This window comes from Ursus arctos, unplaced genomic scaffold, assembly GCF_023065955.2.
Source record: "Ursus arctos isolate Adak ecotype North America unplaced genomic scaffold, UrsArc2.0 scaffold_31, whole genome shotgun sequence".
Classification (NCBI taxonomy): domain Eukaryota; kingdom Metazoa; phylum Chordata; class Mammalia; order Carnivora; family Ursidae; genus Ursus; species Ursus arctos.
In genome coordinates, this window is record NW_026622997.1 from 17,441,911 (window position 1) to 17,460,065 (window position 18,155).

Consider the following 18,155-nt stretch of genomic DNA (forward strand, 5'->3'; position numbering starts at 1 on the left):
ACCCTCAAACTGTTCTCTTCGGACGCAGGTAAAGATCACAGCGGTGGTGCCTGGGAACCCAACGAACCGTCACTGGAAATAGCGTCTCAGGGAGAGCTGCCCCAACATTCGAAATGCCCTGTCCTGATCCAGCTGCGGGCTCAAAGACGAAAGCAGGTAATAATTCACGACAGATGAGGGATGCTCACAAAGGCGCAGCAGGACACCGGCCCCTGCCCCGCTCGCTGTTCCGCTGACCAGCGGTCGCTGGGGCACAGGCAGGAGCCAGGAGCGGGGGTGGCCCCCGTGCTCGCGGGCGCTGCCAGGCTGGGTCTCCGGCAGGGGCCGCTGCAGCGGGGCAGGTGGGCCGGCCCGCCCCGCCCCTCCGCCCCCCACGGCCCGCCCCCGCGCCAGGGCCGCCGCCGTTCCCGTCTCCTGCAGGTGCGTCTCCGCGCGGCCCGGGGGCTCCGCCGCCCTCCTCGGCTCCAGCCCGGGGGCCCGGCTCTGCACGCGCACGGTCCGCAACCTACCCTGACCTCCGCGGGACGGGGCGGGGCGGAGGCGGGGCCGGCCGACGCATGCGCGCTTCCCCCCTTCCCGGGTCCTTGACCAGTGGGAGAGCAAGGGGGAGGGGAGAGGACCCCGCTTCTGCGGGAAGACGCCCCCCCCCAACCCGAGGCTCCCCGGGCTGGGCAGCGGCACGTGCGGAGCCCTGAGCCCGGGTGTTCTCCGGGCATAGCCTGCAGGCAGCTGCCGCCCGAGAGACGAGGGAGGGGGCAGGAAGCGAGGTTCAAAGTCACGCGGCCGGAGCAGGTGGGCCTGGTAGGCCGCTGTGAAGGGGGAGCCGCAGGAGGGCTCTGAGCGGAGCGTCCCGTCTGAGGGGAGCCATTGTGGCCACTGGCAGCCCGGGTGGCAGATGTTGGTGGCTGCGTTGGTGGCTGCGGGCGTGGGAGGAGGGGTCGGAGCAGGGACGGAGTTGAAAGGTGCAGCCCTCAGGACTTGCCGACCAACACGGCTGTGCAGTGTGAGCTGTGAAAGGGAGAGGTCAGGTTCAAGGAGAAGATGCTTAAGGCTGTGCGGGGAGAAGGTGTGGGGAACGTTCCTGAGCTCAGGCGTGGTTGTGTGAGGTGGGAGCCGTCTGTTGGACACTGGGGGGCGGGGGGAATGTGGTCTGGAACGCTGGGAGGATGGGAGACCTCCCAGAGAGGTAGGAGGGAAACCTGGAAAGCGTGGTGTTGGGAAACCAGAAGAAGCAAACGTTTGCTGGAGACGTGATCAAAGGGGTCAGAGGCTGGACATGGCCAAGAAGGAGGATCCAGACGACCGTTGGGTTTAGCAAGGTGGATGGAGGTCTCTGGTGGCCTTGACAAGAGCAGTTGGTAGAGGGGAGAGAGGGAATGAGTGTGCCGTGTTCATGGCTGGGGACTGGCACATTGCACTTTCTTACCTCCGAGGGGTTCAAAAAATATTTATTTGTGTAAGTTTTTGCAGTGCCTATTTTAAATCATTGTTTTTCGTAAACATTTTTTTAAAATCTTGAATTCCTGATATAAACTTTTATTTATTGTATTTTTCAGAATTGGTAGGGTGCCACAGGGAACATGCCAACATTTTTCTTTTTTCTAATTCAGTAGGTGATTTCAAAAGTCCGGTTAACAGGGGACTGCCACTCACCCAGAGTAACCTCCATGTTTGGGGAACCAGCCCTGCACCCAGAAAGCTTCCAGTGACTGTTTGCTGAATGAGTTCATTTTCTCCCCTGTGGTCTGTCTTCCCACCCTGAAGATAAAAGGCCGAGTAATGGAGTTCTCCATTCCCTGAGTCAGCACAGTGGTGGACTGTGGAATTTGCTTTTCCACTTGAACAGGGCTGTAAGCTTGTGGAAGGTAGAACCACTGCTCCCCCTGACCCCCTAGAAAAGCAAATAAATGTTGGCACAGAAGACGCTTCCAGTAAATACTTTGTGGGAGCATCTTGAAAATAGTCTTATGTTCTGAGCATTTCTGAACTTGGAAGTACATTTCAGGTGGCACTGTTCAAAAACATGTAAATGTTTTGTATTTATTTATTTAATTTTATTTTGTATTTTATTATTTTTTAAAGAATTTTTTTATTTATTTGAGAAACAGAAGGAGAGGCAGAGGGAGAAGCAGGCTCCCTGCTGAGTAGGGAGACTGACGCGGGGTCTATCCCAGGACCTTGAGATCATGACCTGAGCCAAAGGCAGATGCTTAACTGACAGAGCCACCCACGTACCCCAAACATTTTGTATTTAATCTCTACTTTGTTTGCGCACATTCACTGAAGGACTTGCAGAACATCTTTTAAATTAATGGAAAATTCAGCAGAATGTTTCCCACATTCTTTAAAAAAAAAATCATGTGAAATGTTCACTAATAAAACAGGAGGTAGAATGGTTTTGTGAGACCAGAAATTTTCTGATTCATTACTTAAGATAGACATGAAAAATGTAGATTCTACTAATAAATTAATAAGTTAGTCTGATAAAAGAGTTGAAATACAAATAATATACATGTTTAGAAGGTATTTTAATTGTATTATAGTCCATGAGTGTGTGGATACATGCATTTGTATATATAATACATGTGTAGGTCATTAGACATAATTTGTATATGATGAGAACTAAACTGTCTTACCAAGAAGTACTTGGTGATTGCATTTCCTAGGCCAAGAATCTAGAAACTACTGATTTTTGGAAATGTTGGAACACGGGCAAGTAAAACTTTTTCCTACTTTATTATTTTGAGTTCAGTGTTATGGTGAAAGTAATTTTATTACTCAATAATGAAAACTTTTGAATAGAAAAACTTAGATGAAAAATTAGTAACATTTTACCCAGATAATATGTCCTAATCTTGTCAATCATATAATTAAAAATTCCTTAATATTCTCAAGTTTTTTTTTAATTTTCTAAAGATTTTATTAAGTAATTTCTATACCCAATGTGGGGCTCAAACTCACAACCCCGAGATCCAGAGTTGCATGCTCTTCCACTAAGCCGGCTCGGCGCCCCAATATTCTCACATTTTTGACAACTGTTTATAATTTGCAACAAATTCAATACTCATGCTCAGAATAGAATGAAGATTTGTCTTCATTTCATAGCTGTTCAGTAGAAGACCCATCACTGAGACCCTCTTGCAGAAGAAGTCTAGACAAAGGGCAGTATCGCTGGCTGCTTTATATTGATGCCTCTCTTAACTGGATTTAATTCCTTAAATTCTTTAAAGTTCTTAATGACTTTTAAAATCCTACCTTTATGTCTAAGAAAAAATATGGTAGTTTATTCAGGAGTTATCTAGAAGTCTTTGACAGTAAGTAGGAATGTTTGTAAACATTTGAAAACCTATAGAAGAAGAAAAGAATTTTCTGGAACACACTGATGTCTCCAAATTTATTAGAAAGCAACAGGGGAATCAAACATATTCATCCTTGAGAGAAGCATCTAAAGACATATATTAAGCTAAAAATGATAGCGTAAGTAATTTCACGTAATATGCGAGAAGGTTTTAGTCAAGTTAGGCAGTATTGGGAACTTTAATTTTCATAGTTTTTATCAAGATGTGCAAGTTTAACAATGATCAGCCATGGCAGTCTCTTAAGGCCTCAGATGGATCTGAGATCCTCAGCTGAATCTTTTCTTGATAATTATTGAAGCTCGGTGATGGGAATGTTAAAGAGCTCACTCTGCCATTCTGTTTTGGTATATGTTTAAATTTTTCCATAGTTAAAAAAAAATAAGCTAGCACAACACCTTACTTGTTCCTTACCGAGGTGCTTCAAATAATTTTTCCGAATAAATTGAAGTTTATCAAAAGCCTATCATGCCTGTGCTGGTTGAAAATCACGCCAAGCCATTTTCGCCATGCTTCCTTTAAATAGGGCGCTGGGCTGATCTCCTTGATGGTCCAGCATCCCCGTTGTTGCAGTCTGCAGGCTGCGCCCCAGCGTTCCAGTGCATGCAAGTCAGCCCACCTTCTCCCCCAGCAGCCAGTCAGCCAGGGGCCTTTTTTGGTGTTCCCTTTGGCTCAGACCTGCATTCCTTCTCTGCAGAAACGACTCCGGGCAGCTAGAGTCTTGTCCCGCAAGGTTGTTCTGGAAACCAACACTACACCGTTTTTCTCTAACCTATTCTCTTTTTCCCAATTCCAAGCTTTTCGTCTAGTCTTTTTGATTACAGCAGAGACAGGTTATAACGAAAATTTGTCAACATGATTCTTGTTTTTAAGTAAGGTTGACTGAAATACAACTTATGTGTTATGAAATTTCACCCTTCTTATTATACAGTTCCACGAGTTTTTGAAAACCACCACAAAATAAAGACATAGAATTTTCCACTGCTTTAAAAAAGTCCCCTGGCCCTCCCTGCCTCCCCCGTCCCCTGTCCTGTCCGCCCAATTCCTGGAAACTACGGATATGATTTCTGAATGTGTTTTCTGTACCTATAGTTTTGCTCTTTCATAATATCATATAAATGGTCTCAAATAGTATGTGCGGTTTTGGTTCTGGCTTCTTTTGCTTAGCATAATGCTTTTCTTTATTTTTTATTACTTTGAAATAATTTTAGGTTTACAGAAATGTTGCAGAAAGAGTACACAGAGTTCCCATGTACTATTTATCCAATTTCCCCTAAGGTTAACATCTTACCGAACTAGAATACAAGGATCTAAACCAGGACATTGACATTGACAAAGTACTATTCACTAACTTGGCAGACTTCATTCAAATTTTGCCACTTCTCACACTAGTGTCCCTTTTCATATCTTGAATCCAGTCCAGAAACAGTGCATTTGTCGTGTCTCCTTAGTCTGCAATCTGGAGTAAGTCCCCAGTCTTTATTTTTCATAAACTTGGTAACCTTCTTGAAGAGTACTGGCCAATTTTGCTGTAGAATGCCTCCTCAATTGGAATTTGTCTTATGTATTCTTTTTTTTATTTAATTTTAAGATTTTATTTATTTATTTGGGAAAGAGAGAGGGAGCACAAGTGGGGGGAGAGGCAGAAGGAGAGGGAGAAGCAGGCTGAGCAGGGAGCCCGACTCGGGGCTCGATCCCAGGACTCTGGGATCATGACCTGCGCCAAAGGCAGAAGCTTAACCGACCAAGCCGCCCAGGTGTGCCTGTCTGATGTATTCTTAATAATTAAATTGAACTAATGCATTTCGGGGTAAATACTACAGAAGTGATGTATTGCCCTTCTCACCGTATCCTCTAAGGAGGTAGATGGAGTCAGTGTGTCTTTTTACTGGTGATGTTAATTTTTTGATCACTCAGTTAAGGTAGGGTCTGCTAAGTTTTTCTACTGTCAAGTTCCTATTGCGTAATACTTAAAAAACTCACCCATGTTTTTGCATATATTAGCAGTTTGTTCTTTTCATTGTGGAATAGTATTTCATCGTATGGATGAACCACCGTTTTTTTTTTTTTTTTTAACCTCTTTTTAAGTTGATGGACATTCGCTTTGCTTCCATTTTTTCTGTGCTGGCAGTATGCAGCGGACCCTGGTGTTCTGTTGAACATGGTGTTCACAGAACACCAACATCAGACAAGGCTCCCCCGTGACCACGGTGAATCAGCAGAAAAACAAGACAACTCCATAATTAGGTCTGAACACAGACAAAAACAAGAACATTTTCCAAACCACAAAAAATGACAAAACATCCTATACAGGCTAATAGGAGCGGCTGCTGCTTCTGGACCCCAACATGAGCCCCTTTTCCCTCATTGCACCTTTTAGGTAAGATGTACTAAGATCACCAAGGTCTCCCGTCTCCTGACGGCTTGCAGTCCAGAGCGAAGCCTTGCTTGCATGAACCCTCCCGAGCCCTCCTGAACCTTCCCGAACCTTCCTAACACAAGCCCCGATCCTGTAATAAATCCTTTCTGTCACTGTTCCCGAGACCCTGCACGTGCTCAGTGTGTTTCTCTCTTCTTGCAACTTCCTTAACCACGGGTGTGTTTGTGGCCTTTGGAGAACACGGACACTGTAAACAACACACAAACACACATATTGAAAATTCTTTGCTTCTCCTCCTGTCTCCAGACATCCAGTTTCCCACAGCACCTGCAACTCTTTTTACGATTTAATTCTTCCATTTTTTAAAATGCAAATGCAGATAAGTAGTACGGTCTATACTTCTATCTCCTTTCCTTTCTCTTACGAAACACTGTTTGCATCTGGCTTTTTCCCCTCAGCATTGTATATTCCGGAGATGTCTGTCAAGGTTCTAGAGAATGTCCTGGGATGCCTGGCTGGGTTAGTCGGGAGAGCATGCAACTCTTGATCCTGGGGTTATAAATTCGAGCCCTATGCTGGGTTCTATAGAGCTTACATTTAAAAAAAAAAAAAAAAAGTGAAAAACTAAAAAGGTTAGAGAGAATGTCTATTTTATTAACATGTGAAATCTTCACACTGGAATGATGTGTGGAATGAATCTGATTTGGCACTAACAGGCTTTTTAAATTTATTTGTTTATTTAATTTATTTTTCATTTTAGAATTTTTTTAGTAACAGGCTTTTGAGCTTCATCTTCCAGACATTTATTTTCAACCTCTCCTAATATCCTCTGCCCTGCTGATACCAGCTGTCACTTCTGAAGTCAGTGAGCTGTCTGCTTATAAATACTGACTCGGGGGCCTGGGTGGCTCAGTCATTAAGCGTCTGCCTTCGGCTCAGGGCGTGATCCTGGAGTCCTGGGATCAAGCCCCACATCGGGCTCCTCCGCTGGGAACCTGCTTCTTCCTCTCCCACTCCCCCTGCCTGTGTTCCCTCTCTTGCTGGCTGTCTCTCTCTCTGTCAAATGAATAAATAAAATCTTTTAAATAAATAAATAAATAAATAAATAAATACTGACTCAACCGGCAAATCACATTGAATCACTTTGTTCATTAATTTTTTTAAAAAATTGTAGTAAAATACGCATAACCTAAAAATTTACCATCTCAACCATTTTTAGGGGAACAGTTCAGTAGTGTTAAGTAAGTACATCCACGTTATTGCATAACCAATCTCCAGAACTCTTTTCAGCTTACAAAACTGAAACCCTATGACCCGTCTTTGAGAACCACAGCTCCAGGGCACCCGGGAGTGCTTGAGAGCACAAATGGGAAACAGGTGGTTTAGAGGATGAAAACCATCAAGATCCGTTACTCATGATTTTTTTAAAGGGCATTCTTACACACACACACACACACACACACACACACACATACGTACAAATACAAGTTGATTCTGTTTCTGTGGTTTTTTTCTAAAGCCCATCTCAGGAATTAGTACCAGAAAGAAAACCTGATGCAACCTCTTCGGATTGTCCCCCGCCGACTACTTTACGGGCTGTATTGTGGACTGAAGTCTCCAGCTTCCTCTGGAACCCGGATTTGCCCAACAATGACTCGACCAAGTTCAAGTAGGTCTTTCTCAGCCTGCCACTCCTTGTCTCCGGTGAAGTTGGAAGTACCTGAGAGTTCCTGCACTTGGAGGGGGAATGTCTATAGTGGGTTCAGTGCTGGGCAAGATTTTGGAGAAAGCCACACTGCCATTCTCCCCTCAGGCAAACCCCTCCCAGGAGAGGTCCGGCATTATCTCTCAGTAGTCAGGTTGAATCTTTTGGAGACATTTTATTGCTTCTCCCAGAATATTTACATTCAAGCTTCTCACATAGGGTTTGTCTTTTAAAGCCCTCACCGCTCAGCAAGAGGGGGAAGCTGGAGTTTGTCCTACAGGGTCATATGGAGTTAAATGTGCTGCTGTTCAGATAGGATTCCTCTCTCTCCTGGGCCCTTAGTCTGTAGTGACTATAGAGCCTAACAGTTACACAATGAAGGATCTTCCGCGAGCCTGTTAAACATACGTTAGCATGGCATCGAAAGGCCAAGCTGCCCTCTTTTTGCCTATTTTTCAACTCTGGATAACTTTTTCTAATACTGCGAGTGTGCTCGAAGCTCCTCCTTCCATTTTGCCAAAGCTCAGGGTTCCTGGCTGTGGAGAAGAGGGCAGGCTGCTAGAGGCTATGGGGGACCACGGGTGTGTGCCTGACTTCCGCCCTGAGTGAGCTGTCTGGGCTTGGAACTGCAAAATGTCCTGGGGTGTTTTCCCTTAGTAGTTGGGAAATGCATTTTTTTCTTTTCTTCCTCTTCCTGTTCTTCCTCCTCCTCCTCCTCTTCCTCTTCTTTTTCTTCAAGATTTCTACCATATTAACATTACTATATTTACATCCTGCTTTCCAAGAACCAAACCTGAGTTGACCTGTGTTTCTAGAAGTTCCTAAAAGTGAGATCTTACTAGAAGTCACTTTGACCTAGGACCTATTCATTACTAGGATGACAGAGTTTACATTTCAGTTGAAAAAGACATTTAGGGCTAGGGAAGGCTTTCTGGGTGAACTTCGCAGTCCTTGAGGACATTTGTAGGGCTTGGACCCAGGAGTCACACAAATAGTCCCTGGGAAAGTACTTGTACCTTTTCTGATTAAGCATCTTGTTCTTTCAGGAGATTAGATCGGACGGCACACGCTAATCTGCCCGGCCTGGGTTTCTTTTTTCAAGCTCTTCCTGGTGGGACAGCTTTAGTGTGCCTCATTTGTCACACTGGTCTATCTCCAACGGGGGTGTAGCATGGACGGAGCTTTGGGATGGTTGGCAAACGGTTGGGCTGGTTATGCCCAAGGGGATGGTGTGCCTGCACCATTCATTCCTTTGGGATTTACGCTGCCAGAAACGTGATCCCAGGGAGCTTCGAGAATGTGGTTGGAGAGGGAGTTGGAGCCTCTGCTTCTTTGTTTCCGAGAGTCTGCTTTTACTCCCTATGCCTTCTTACCAGCAGCCAGAGAGGAGGGGAGGCAAAGGGGAGACGGGGTCTCTATTAAGATTCCCAGTCATGGGCCAGTCATGGAGGTGACTCTGGGCTTACGAGGAGAACGCCTCGGAAGGGAGGTGTCGAGGCATGAGAAACCAACAGCATCTGTCTTACCAGCTCGGGGTACAAATGAAGTCACATTCCCTTTCATATCTAAGTTCATTGTCTCTCCACCCCCGTCCCGCTATCTCTCCTTTTTTCCAACCTGCCTGTCCCGGGTTCCGTCTCTCAGGGGATGCTCATTCATTCCAGGGATCAACCGTGGTCGCCATTGCCTCTAGAGGGGAGACCAGAAAACCTGCTGCAGCAGCTGAAGAACTCACTGGCACTTTTGCCAAAATCTGCAGTGCCTTAGCCCAGATGACAGGATGTCTGTGTCGGGGCCACCGGCAACTCTGGGCCGGCATTTGCTTCTCCTGGGGGAGAGCAGAGGAGGGAGTCTGTCCTCTCCTGGCAGCTTATACTCGGCTCTGTACTGCTTAGGCCCGGCCTGCTGGAGCCGTGGCACTTCCATACACCCCCCCCCCCCAAATGAGGGCCTCCAGAGCCACAGCACCTGGGGGAGAAGGGTGTCGCTCAGCCACACGCCCTGCCCTAACCGAACCTGTGCTGCCCAGGAGGGACATGGCACTTCCAAGTCTAGCTCCTCACTCTGAACCCGGGATGAGGACATTTGTCGCAGGGGCGGATTCTGCCTTGGAGGTCGTGTAAAGTGCAGAGCCGGGGCCGCAGGGAGCCCTCGCTAAATGGTGGTTGCTGCCCCCGTTGGACAGAGATTGAGCGGGAGAATGCTTGGAGATGCAGAAGAAGGCGCTCCGTCCCAGAGAGCAAGCTATAGTCTGTGACCGTGGTCACCTGCTCTCACGGTATTCTCTGTGTTCGACTCTCTTCTGTTACCCCAAGGCTCTGGTGACGTCTTGTTGAAAGGTCCAGGTCTTACTTGTTTGTGAAGGAGAAGGTCACGTGTCCAGGTTTGGGGCAGAGCATCTGTTCACAGGGGAGGGGGCCTCACTCTCACCTTGTAATGATGCCGAGGGAGGCTGAAATCAGCAAGGTCCCCAGACGGAACAGAATTTGGGAAGGAAGGGAAGGTTTTGGAGTCCAGGGGGCGTGAGGTCAACCCCTCCTTCACTAGCTTGTTTTTACTGTTATGAGGAGGATGCTTTCCATCCATTAGCTTTTAAGATCTTTGTAACACGTGCTCTCGGGAAGGCACTACTGCGCACATCAAACAGCCAGGAGAGCAGAGGGCCCGTCGTTTCCATCACTTCTCACAGGTGGATGGATGGGAGGGGGAGCTGGGATTCAAAGCCAATGTCGTGTACCCTGCTTCTTTCTTTAAGATGCTGTGCACTCATATACATCAGGCCGCATGGACAGTGTCTTCATGGTACAGGAATGATTTTTTTTAAAGATGTATTTATTTATTTTAGAGAGAGAGAGAGCACGAGCGAGAAGGGCAGAGGGAGGGGAAGAGAGAATCTCAAGCAGACTCCATGCTCAGTGCAGAGCCTGATGCAGGGCTTGATCTCTCGATCCTGAAATCATGACCTGAGCCAAAATCAGGAGTCCGACACTCAACCAACTGAGCCACCCAGGTGCCCCTGGTACAGGAATGATTTTTTTATTTGGGGGTCCTAAAGTATCGTTTCACGCAAGGTCAAGTCAAAATGTGAGCAATCAGTACAGGATATAAATGTCCACACGGTACACTGGATTTATAAAGATTTTATTCTCTCTTTAGATATGGCTGATTTTCGGAAGTTTTTTGCAAAAGCAAAGCACGTAGTCATCATTTCAGGGGCTGGTGTTAGTGCTGAGAGTGGAGTCCCGACTTTCAGAGGAGCCGGGGGCTACTGGAGAAAATGGCAAGCTCAGGTGAGTGGTGCTTCCAGAATACCGAGGGGTTCTTCTGAATGAAGCCAGGGCGGAGTCTGACTTGAAGCCTGATGCCTGACCCAGGGGTCTAAGTTCTGAAATTAACCATGACTCTCGTGTTGGTTATTTTGGCCTCAACACAAAGTGTGTATGATTAAGGTCGCAGATGCAAGCAAAGCAGCCACTTTCCTTACTTTCTAGATCTGTAGAGATTTTATTTATTCACATAACGACTTAGATTTCTTCTGGTAATTAAAGTGGGGTCCGAGGGGCGCCTGGGTGGCACAGCAGTTAAGCGCCTGCCTTCGGCTCAGGGCGTGATCCTGGCGTTCTGGGATCGAGTCCCACATCAGGCTCCTCTGCTATGAGCCTGCTTCTTCCTCTCCCACTCCCCCTGCTTGTGTTCCCTCTCTCGCTGGCTGTCTCTATCTCTGTCAAATAAATAAATAAATAAATAAAATCTTAAAAAAGAAAAAAATAAAGTGGGGTCCGAGAATTCTTGGTTAGTGTAGTTCATCGCTTTTCTACAGATATTGAAATGAAGTATTACACATGTTTAAAGTTCCTGTGAACTTTTCATATTTTTAAAAAAGATTTTACTTATTTATTAGAGAGAGAGAACATGAGCAGGGGGAGGGGCAGAGGGAGAAGCAGGCTCCCCACTGAGCAGGGAGCCCTAAGTGGGGCTTGATCCCAGGACCCTAGACTATGACCTGAGCTGAGGGCAGACGCTTCACCGACTGAGCCACCCAGGCGCCCCTGAGCTTTTCATATTTAAAGCCACAGTTGCACTGTTGAAGGCTTAGGGCTTCATGTTTAAAAGGTTATATGAAGGCCATGAGAATGAAAGCTCTATGGGCGGGGACTTTTTAAAAATTCAGCTTGTATTAAGGCAAAAAAGTAAAATAAATAAAATAAACTTAAGTTTGTATTAAGGTATGATATACAGTTGACCCTTGAACAACACAGGTGATTTTTTTCTGACACTGACACGTGGATTTTTTTCTAAATCTATTGTAAAATTTTTTTTCCTAGAGATTTGAAACAATTCGAAAAAACTCACAGATGAGCCGTGTAACCTAGAAATATCTAAAAATCTAAGAAAAAGTTAGGTATGTTGTAAATGCATGAAATGTATGTAGATTCTAGTCTGCTTTTTATCATTTACTGCCATACAAATTTATTGCAAAAAGTTAAAATTTATCAGACCTTACGCACACAAGTGCAGGCCATGTGGGTGCCATTCCCAGTCTAGAGAAATGTAAACACATGTCACGATGCAGTATTAAATCGTAACTACATCACACTAACTACTGTAATAATTTCGTAGCTACCTCCAGTTGCTGTTGCCGGGAGCTCAAATGTCGCGAGTATCTGCTTAAAATACCGTGTGACCGTAGTCATCTGCATGTGAGCGGTTTGTCCCCCGAGTAAATTTCATATTGCAGTAAAGAGTGATCTCTTGCGGTTCTCGTGTATTTTTCGTCGTGTTTAGTGCAATACAGTCAACCCCGAATCATACCATGGGGCCACTCGCGCCACTAGTGATGTGGGAAGTGCTCCCAAGAAGCAGAGGAGAGTCATGACATTACAAGAAAAAGTGGAAGTGCTTGATATGACCTATAGGCTGCTGTCTGCAGCTGTGGTTGCCCACCATTCAAGATGAATGAATCCAATAAAGTCCACTGGGGGGGAGGGGAAAGAAAAGAAAAGGAAATTCATGAAGTCATTGCCATAGCTACACCAGCAGGTGCAGCAACCTGCACTTTCTGTGAAATGCATTTTTATCTCATGCTGAAAATGCAGCTCTTATGCGGGTTCAGGATTGCTGTAAGACAGGCGCATCTGTAGGCTCCAGTACGATTCGAGAACAAGTGAAGCCATTATGCTGACATCTTAAAGTAAAAAGAAGGTAAAGGGTCTAAAGCTGGGGAATTCAGTGCCAGCTAAAGATGGTTTGATCATCTTAGAAAGAGGTTTGGCTTAAAAAAAAGAAAAGCCAAGCTAATAGGAGGAGTTGCTTCTGCCAACCAAGAGGCAGTGGACAGGTTCCCAGACAGCATTAGGAAGATCACTGAGGAGAGAGTATGTCACAAGTGCCCTGTTCTGGGGGAGGGGGGGATGCTACAAAGGATGTTTATTAATAAGGGAAGTGATGGGCAGGATTGAAGGCAGGAAGGGATAGGCCAACTCTATGGTTTATACAAATGCAGTCTGGTTTCTGATCAGGACAGCCCTTATCTATAAAGCTGATACCCTCCCTCCCCACAGTGTTTTGAAGGGAAGAGATAAATACCAGCTGCCAGTGTTTTGGTCGCACAAGAAGAAGGCCTGGCCTGCAAGAATCCTGTTTCTGGATGGGTCCCTTCAATGAAGTACCTTGCCAGTAAGGGACTGCCTTTTAATGTTCCTTTAAAATTGGACAATGCCCCCTGGCCACCCAGAAGCCCAGGAGTTCAACCCTGAAGGCATCAAACTGGTCTGCTTGCCCCCAAACACAACATCTCTAATTCAGCCTATAGGTCAGGGGGCCATAAGGACCTGTAAGGCTCACGACACATAGTGCTCTATGGAAAGGATTGTCAATGCTGTGGAAGGGAACCCCGACAGAACATCGTGAAAGTCTGGAAGGATTACACCAGTAAAGATGCCATCATCATTAGAGAAAGAGCCACCAAAGCCATCAAGCCCAAAACAATAAATTGCTGCTGGAGAAAACTGCTTCCCAATGTTGTGCTTGACTTCTCAGGATTTACAACACAGCCAATCAAGAAAGCCATGGAAAAGACTGTGGCTGTGGCAGAAAAGACTGTGGGTGTGGAAAAAAAGTGCGGGACAAAGGGTTTTAAGATTTGGATCTTGGGAGCACCTGGGTGGCTCAGTCGATGAAGCATCCGACTCCTGGCTTCAGCTCAGGTCATGATGTCGGGGTGGTGCGATCGAGCCCCACGTCGGGCTCCACGCTCAGGTGGGAGTCTGCTTGAGATTCTGTCCCTCTGCCCCTCCCCCCCCTTTAAAATAAATAAATCTTCAAAAAAAGAAAAAAAAGATTTGGATCTTGGAGAAATTCAAGCGCTAACAGACACCACGCAAGAGGAATGAACGGAAGACGACTTGATGAAGATGAGAGCTTCCGAACCAGTGCCAGACGAGGAGGAGGAAGACTTGGAAGCAGGGCAGAAAACAAACCGACGTTAGACAGTCTGGCAGAAGGGTTCCGACAACCCCGGACGACTTTTGACTTCTTTTCCGACGTGGACTTGGGCACTGACACTAAAGCCAATGGTGGAAGAAGGCTTGGTACCACATAGACCCTTTGTAGAGAAAGGAAAAGGCAAAGCAGTCGGACAGAAGTTCCGACGACGTATTTCTACAAAGTTACACCCTGTGTGCCTGCCTCTCCTGCCTCCCTTCCCACCTCCCCACTGCCTCCGAGTCTGCAGCCCTCGGGACAGCAAAACCAGCCCTTCCTCCTCCTCCTCCTCCTTAAGAGGAGTCGCTGAGTTAGAGAAGCTGGGGTGGGGGCTCAGGAGGCCTCAGGGGGCCCTTCTAGAGAAGAGAGGTGGTCAGTGGTGTCAGAGCAGCTCAGAGTTTGTGGGGAAGCAAAGAAGTCGATAGAATGTGTCCGACTCCAGCTGTGTTCCAAGGACACACGTAGACAGGTTCCCGTGGCACCCGTGGCACCGTAAGCTGCTTCAGGCTGCTCGTGCTGGGCGTGGAGCGCAGGAAGGACGTACGGGGTGGATGCGGATAATCCAGACGTTTGCTCCCCATTCACTCCCCACGTGAAGGCTGACTGTACTACCAGGTAGAAGGGGGTGACCTTTATAGTCCAACCAAACACCTAATACCACCACCGCCACAATCGAGATATAGAATGTATTTTTTTAAGATTTTATTTATTTATTTGAGAGAAAGAGAGAGCGAGAGAGCATAGCAGGGGGAGAGGGAAAGGCAGGCTCCCCGCTGAGCAGCGAGCCTGATGCGGGACTCTATCCCAGGACTCCAGGATCGTGACCTGAGCTGAAAGCAGGTGCTTAACCCACTGAGCCACCCAAGCGCCCCAAGATATAGAATATTTCAGTCATGGCCAGAGGTTCCCTTGTGGCCTTTCCCCATTGGCTTGCAGCCCCACACAACAACGACTGTCCTCTCTTTCGCTGTGGATGAGATTTTTCCATCCTAGAAGAGACATCATCCTTTAAAAATATATTTTTATATATTCTGTTAGTATATATCCTGTTTTTTATATGTGTAGCTGTTTGTATGTAATTATAGTGTGTATATAATTACAGTTATAAAGAACTGAGTTTCTCGGCTATGGCCATTGTACCTTAAGTGGGCACCTTGCATTGTACTTTTCCCGGGTAACTGAAATCGACCTCCTCTATTGTGGGGCTCCATGAAAAAGCAGCTTCAGCCTGAATCGCTTTCCTGCATATTACTGTCCATAACTTCCTTGACTGGTAAGTGGGACGGGTGGCAATAGCCCTGCCTTGGAAGTGGGGAAATTAAAACCAGTTTCTCCACGGTCTCGCGTGCGTCCTGAAACCGAGACTCAGGCTGGCGCCCGGGCCCCTGTCCGGCGTCTGCCACACTGCGCGGGCCTACAGCAGGTCTGTTCCAGCTTGCGCCTTCCAGAAGCCGCCTGCTTCCGTGTTCCAGAGCATTGATGCATCCCGGCTTTCCCCCTTTGACTCCTGCCTCTTCTCTCTACCCCCAGGACCTGGCCACCCCTCAGGCCTTTGCGCGAAACCCTTCCCTGGTGTGGGAGTTCTACCACTACCGGCGGGAGGTCATGCTGAGCAAGGAGCCGAACCCGGGGCACCTCGCCATTGCTGAATGTGAGGCCCGGCTGCACGGGCAGGGCCGACGGGTCACGGTCATCACTCAAAACATAGATGAGCTGCACCGCAGGGCTGGCACCAAGAACCTTCTGGAAATCCATGGTGAGGGGCCCTCATGTGGGGAGGGGACTCAGATGTCAAGACACAAGGCCTGCCATTTCCCCCTGGGACCCACTGAATGGGAATCTGCATTTTGACAAGATGCCCAGGTATCTGGTGTGTGCATGACACAGCAGAGGGACAAGTGTCCTGCTGGGCTGAGGGGAAATGGGCGGCTCCGGCCATCCGACCACTATGGCTTTAGCAGGAGGTGCCCGGGAAGGCTCTGGCATTCCTGGGAGTAGCCATGGACTTTCCCTCTGTCCCCAGTTGGCTCTCTCCCCTGAGGCTGTGCTTCTGCTCAGCAGGCAGACCTTTAGGGAAGCTGCCAGATCAGTGACCTTCATTGCAGCCAGCCCACCAATTTTGTGATGCCCGTGGAGTTTGTCTTATATCCTGCTGGCTTCCCTTCTCTGCCCTTGATGACATCCTCCTTTTCCTTCACATCTTCTGGAATCCTCTCCTCCGGCTTGGAGCTCACCAAAAATCGAATGCATTTGTTCATGTAAGAGCATAACTGGGTATGCAAGCTTTCTTCCCAAGGGCATTTGTATCTAAGAGCCTACAAAACTGCCATCCCAAGGAATGCATTTCTAATGGTGGAATTTCCAGAAGCAGTGATCCCGGGAGTATGCAGTGAAGTTGCCCATTTCTGCCTGGGGTAGTGGCAGAAATGGGCAATGTTCACTTGGGTCCCGTCTCGCTTTTGTGTCCTAGCAATAGTCAGCCACTTGCCGACTGCGTGCCTCGTGGGCACCTTCTTCCACAGGGTCTGTCCACGTGGCTCATTTCTTTGGAGTTTCAGAACGTAGGTGGTGTCACTTGCCATGTATAAATGTATAAAATGGGGATTTTTTTTTAAGATTTATTTATTTGAGGGAGAGAGAGAGAGCGCGCCTGAGCAAGGTGAGGGGCAGAGGGAAAAGCAGACTCCTGGCTGAGCAGGGAGCCTGATGCAGGACTCGATCCCCGGACTCCGGGATCCTGACCTGAGCTGAAGGCTGATGTCTAACCGACTGAGCCACCCAGGCGCCCTAAAATGGGGATGTTAACATCTATCTTATAGTTGTTTTAAGGATTAAATAAGATAATATGTGCATCTTGTTGGAACTTCGGAGGTTGCAGACTGTTAGAACTCTCTTCTAACTTAGGTAAAAACAAAAGAAAGCCCTGCCTTTCATTAAACTAAAGATGCCACCAGCTTTAAGATACCTCACGCCCAAGACGGGGCTCGAACTCACAACCCCGAGATCAGGACCTGAGCTGAGATCAGACACTTCACTACCTGAGCCCCCCAGGAGCTCCAAGATACATCACATGTTTAATGTGACCCTCACAAAGAAAATAGTCTGCCCAAACCGTGATATATTATCCCGTAGAGTTGTCATTTTGTACTGACAGAAGCAGTTTGTGCAAACTTACTTAGACACAGAGTTTTAGAAACGATATCACATTTAGGCACATAAAACATAATATGCTTGTGCGTATAAAAACATCCAGAACTCATTTTCTTCCTCAAATGGCCCCTCAGTGGTTCGTCGGCTGAAATGGCCAGGGCTGGCGTTTGTCCCATCAGGCCACCGAGAGTAACAAGCAAGTCCCTGCACACCCCTCACCCATCACCGTTCCCCGTTAGCAGGTGTGCGAGTGCGGGCTACGACAGCCACCACACACCTACCGTCCGGCCCGGTACCAGTGGTAGGACCCGTGGTAGGACCGTGAGGGAAGACGGCTGTAGTAAGACGGACAACGCAGGGACACTGACTCACAAAACTGAGGAGTCTTAGGGTGGGGCTGACGTCGCTGTGTCCTCTGTCGCCCCGCCTCCCGCTCTCCCTCCCCAGGGAAAGCCCCACTTCTCCCCCTGCCCTTCTTCTGCCTCCGTGCCCCAGGCCAGTGAACGAAGCTGGGGATGGCCTTGCTTGGGTCACATCCCTCCCTTCGGCCAAAGGCTGCAAAGTGGATTAGGTACCGTGATTGGACCGGTCTGGAGCGTGGGCCTTAGCGTGTATTTTGGGATGGGACCGACAGCTCCATCCACTCGGCCTAGGGAGGGAGAGAGATGGCTCCCCGAGGAAGGAATGCTGGACAGAACGGAGCAACGCACGTGCACTCTGACGTGTGCTGGGCTCGGCGGGGTGCTGGGCACAAGGCGAACATCTGAGGAATTACAGTCACTGTTATCGTCTCAGCTCAAGAAATGGTCGCTAGTTTTAACAATTATTTGCTTCATGTAGTAATCGGTTATGTACTTACTGAGCTGCTTTTGTAGAAAAGATTCAAAATTTGTTAGATTGAAATTAAGATTTTGCAAATACATCCAAGGTATGGAAGGTTTATCAATAATATACTTGGTAGGGGCGCCTGGGTGGCACAGCGGTTAAGCGTCTGCCTTCGGCTCAGGGCGTGATCCTGGCATTCTGGGATCGAGCCCCACATCAGGCTCCTCCGCTATGAGCCTGCTTCTTCCTCTCCCAC

General features: G+C 47.5%; 1 protein-coding gene across 12 annotated transcripts in view; it reads left to right on the forward strand.

Annotated features, from left to right (window-relative positions):
• The first annotated feature begins 358 nt into the window (after positions 1-358).
• SIRT5 (sirtuin 5) overlaps positions 359-18,155 on the forward strand; it is a 34,194-nt gene continuing 16,397 nt past the window's right edge. For 2 of the 12 annotated variants that reach the window (XM_026511516.4, XM_057304766.1), the window contains exons 1-4: positions 359-420; positions 7,256-7,405; positions 10,598-10,731; positions 15,455-15,680. In XM_026511516.4, the coding sequence (XP_026367301.2) occupies positions 7,291-7,405; positions 10,598-10,731; positions 15,455-15,680 (475 nt within the window). In that variant the 5' untranslated portion in view covers positions 359-420; positions 7,256-7,290. Of the gene's footprint in view, positions 497-561; positions 1,107-1,610; positions 1,866-2,576; positions 2,713-7,255; positions 7,406-10,597; positions 10,732-15,454; positions 15,681-18,155 lie in introns of those variants that run through there. The other 10 variants (XM_057304771.1, XM_057304769.1, XM_044388754.3 and 7 more) reach the window with 10 other exon arrangements.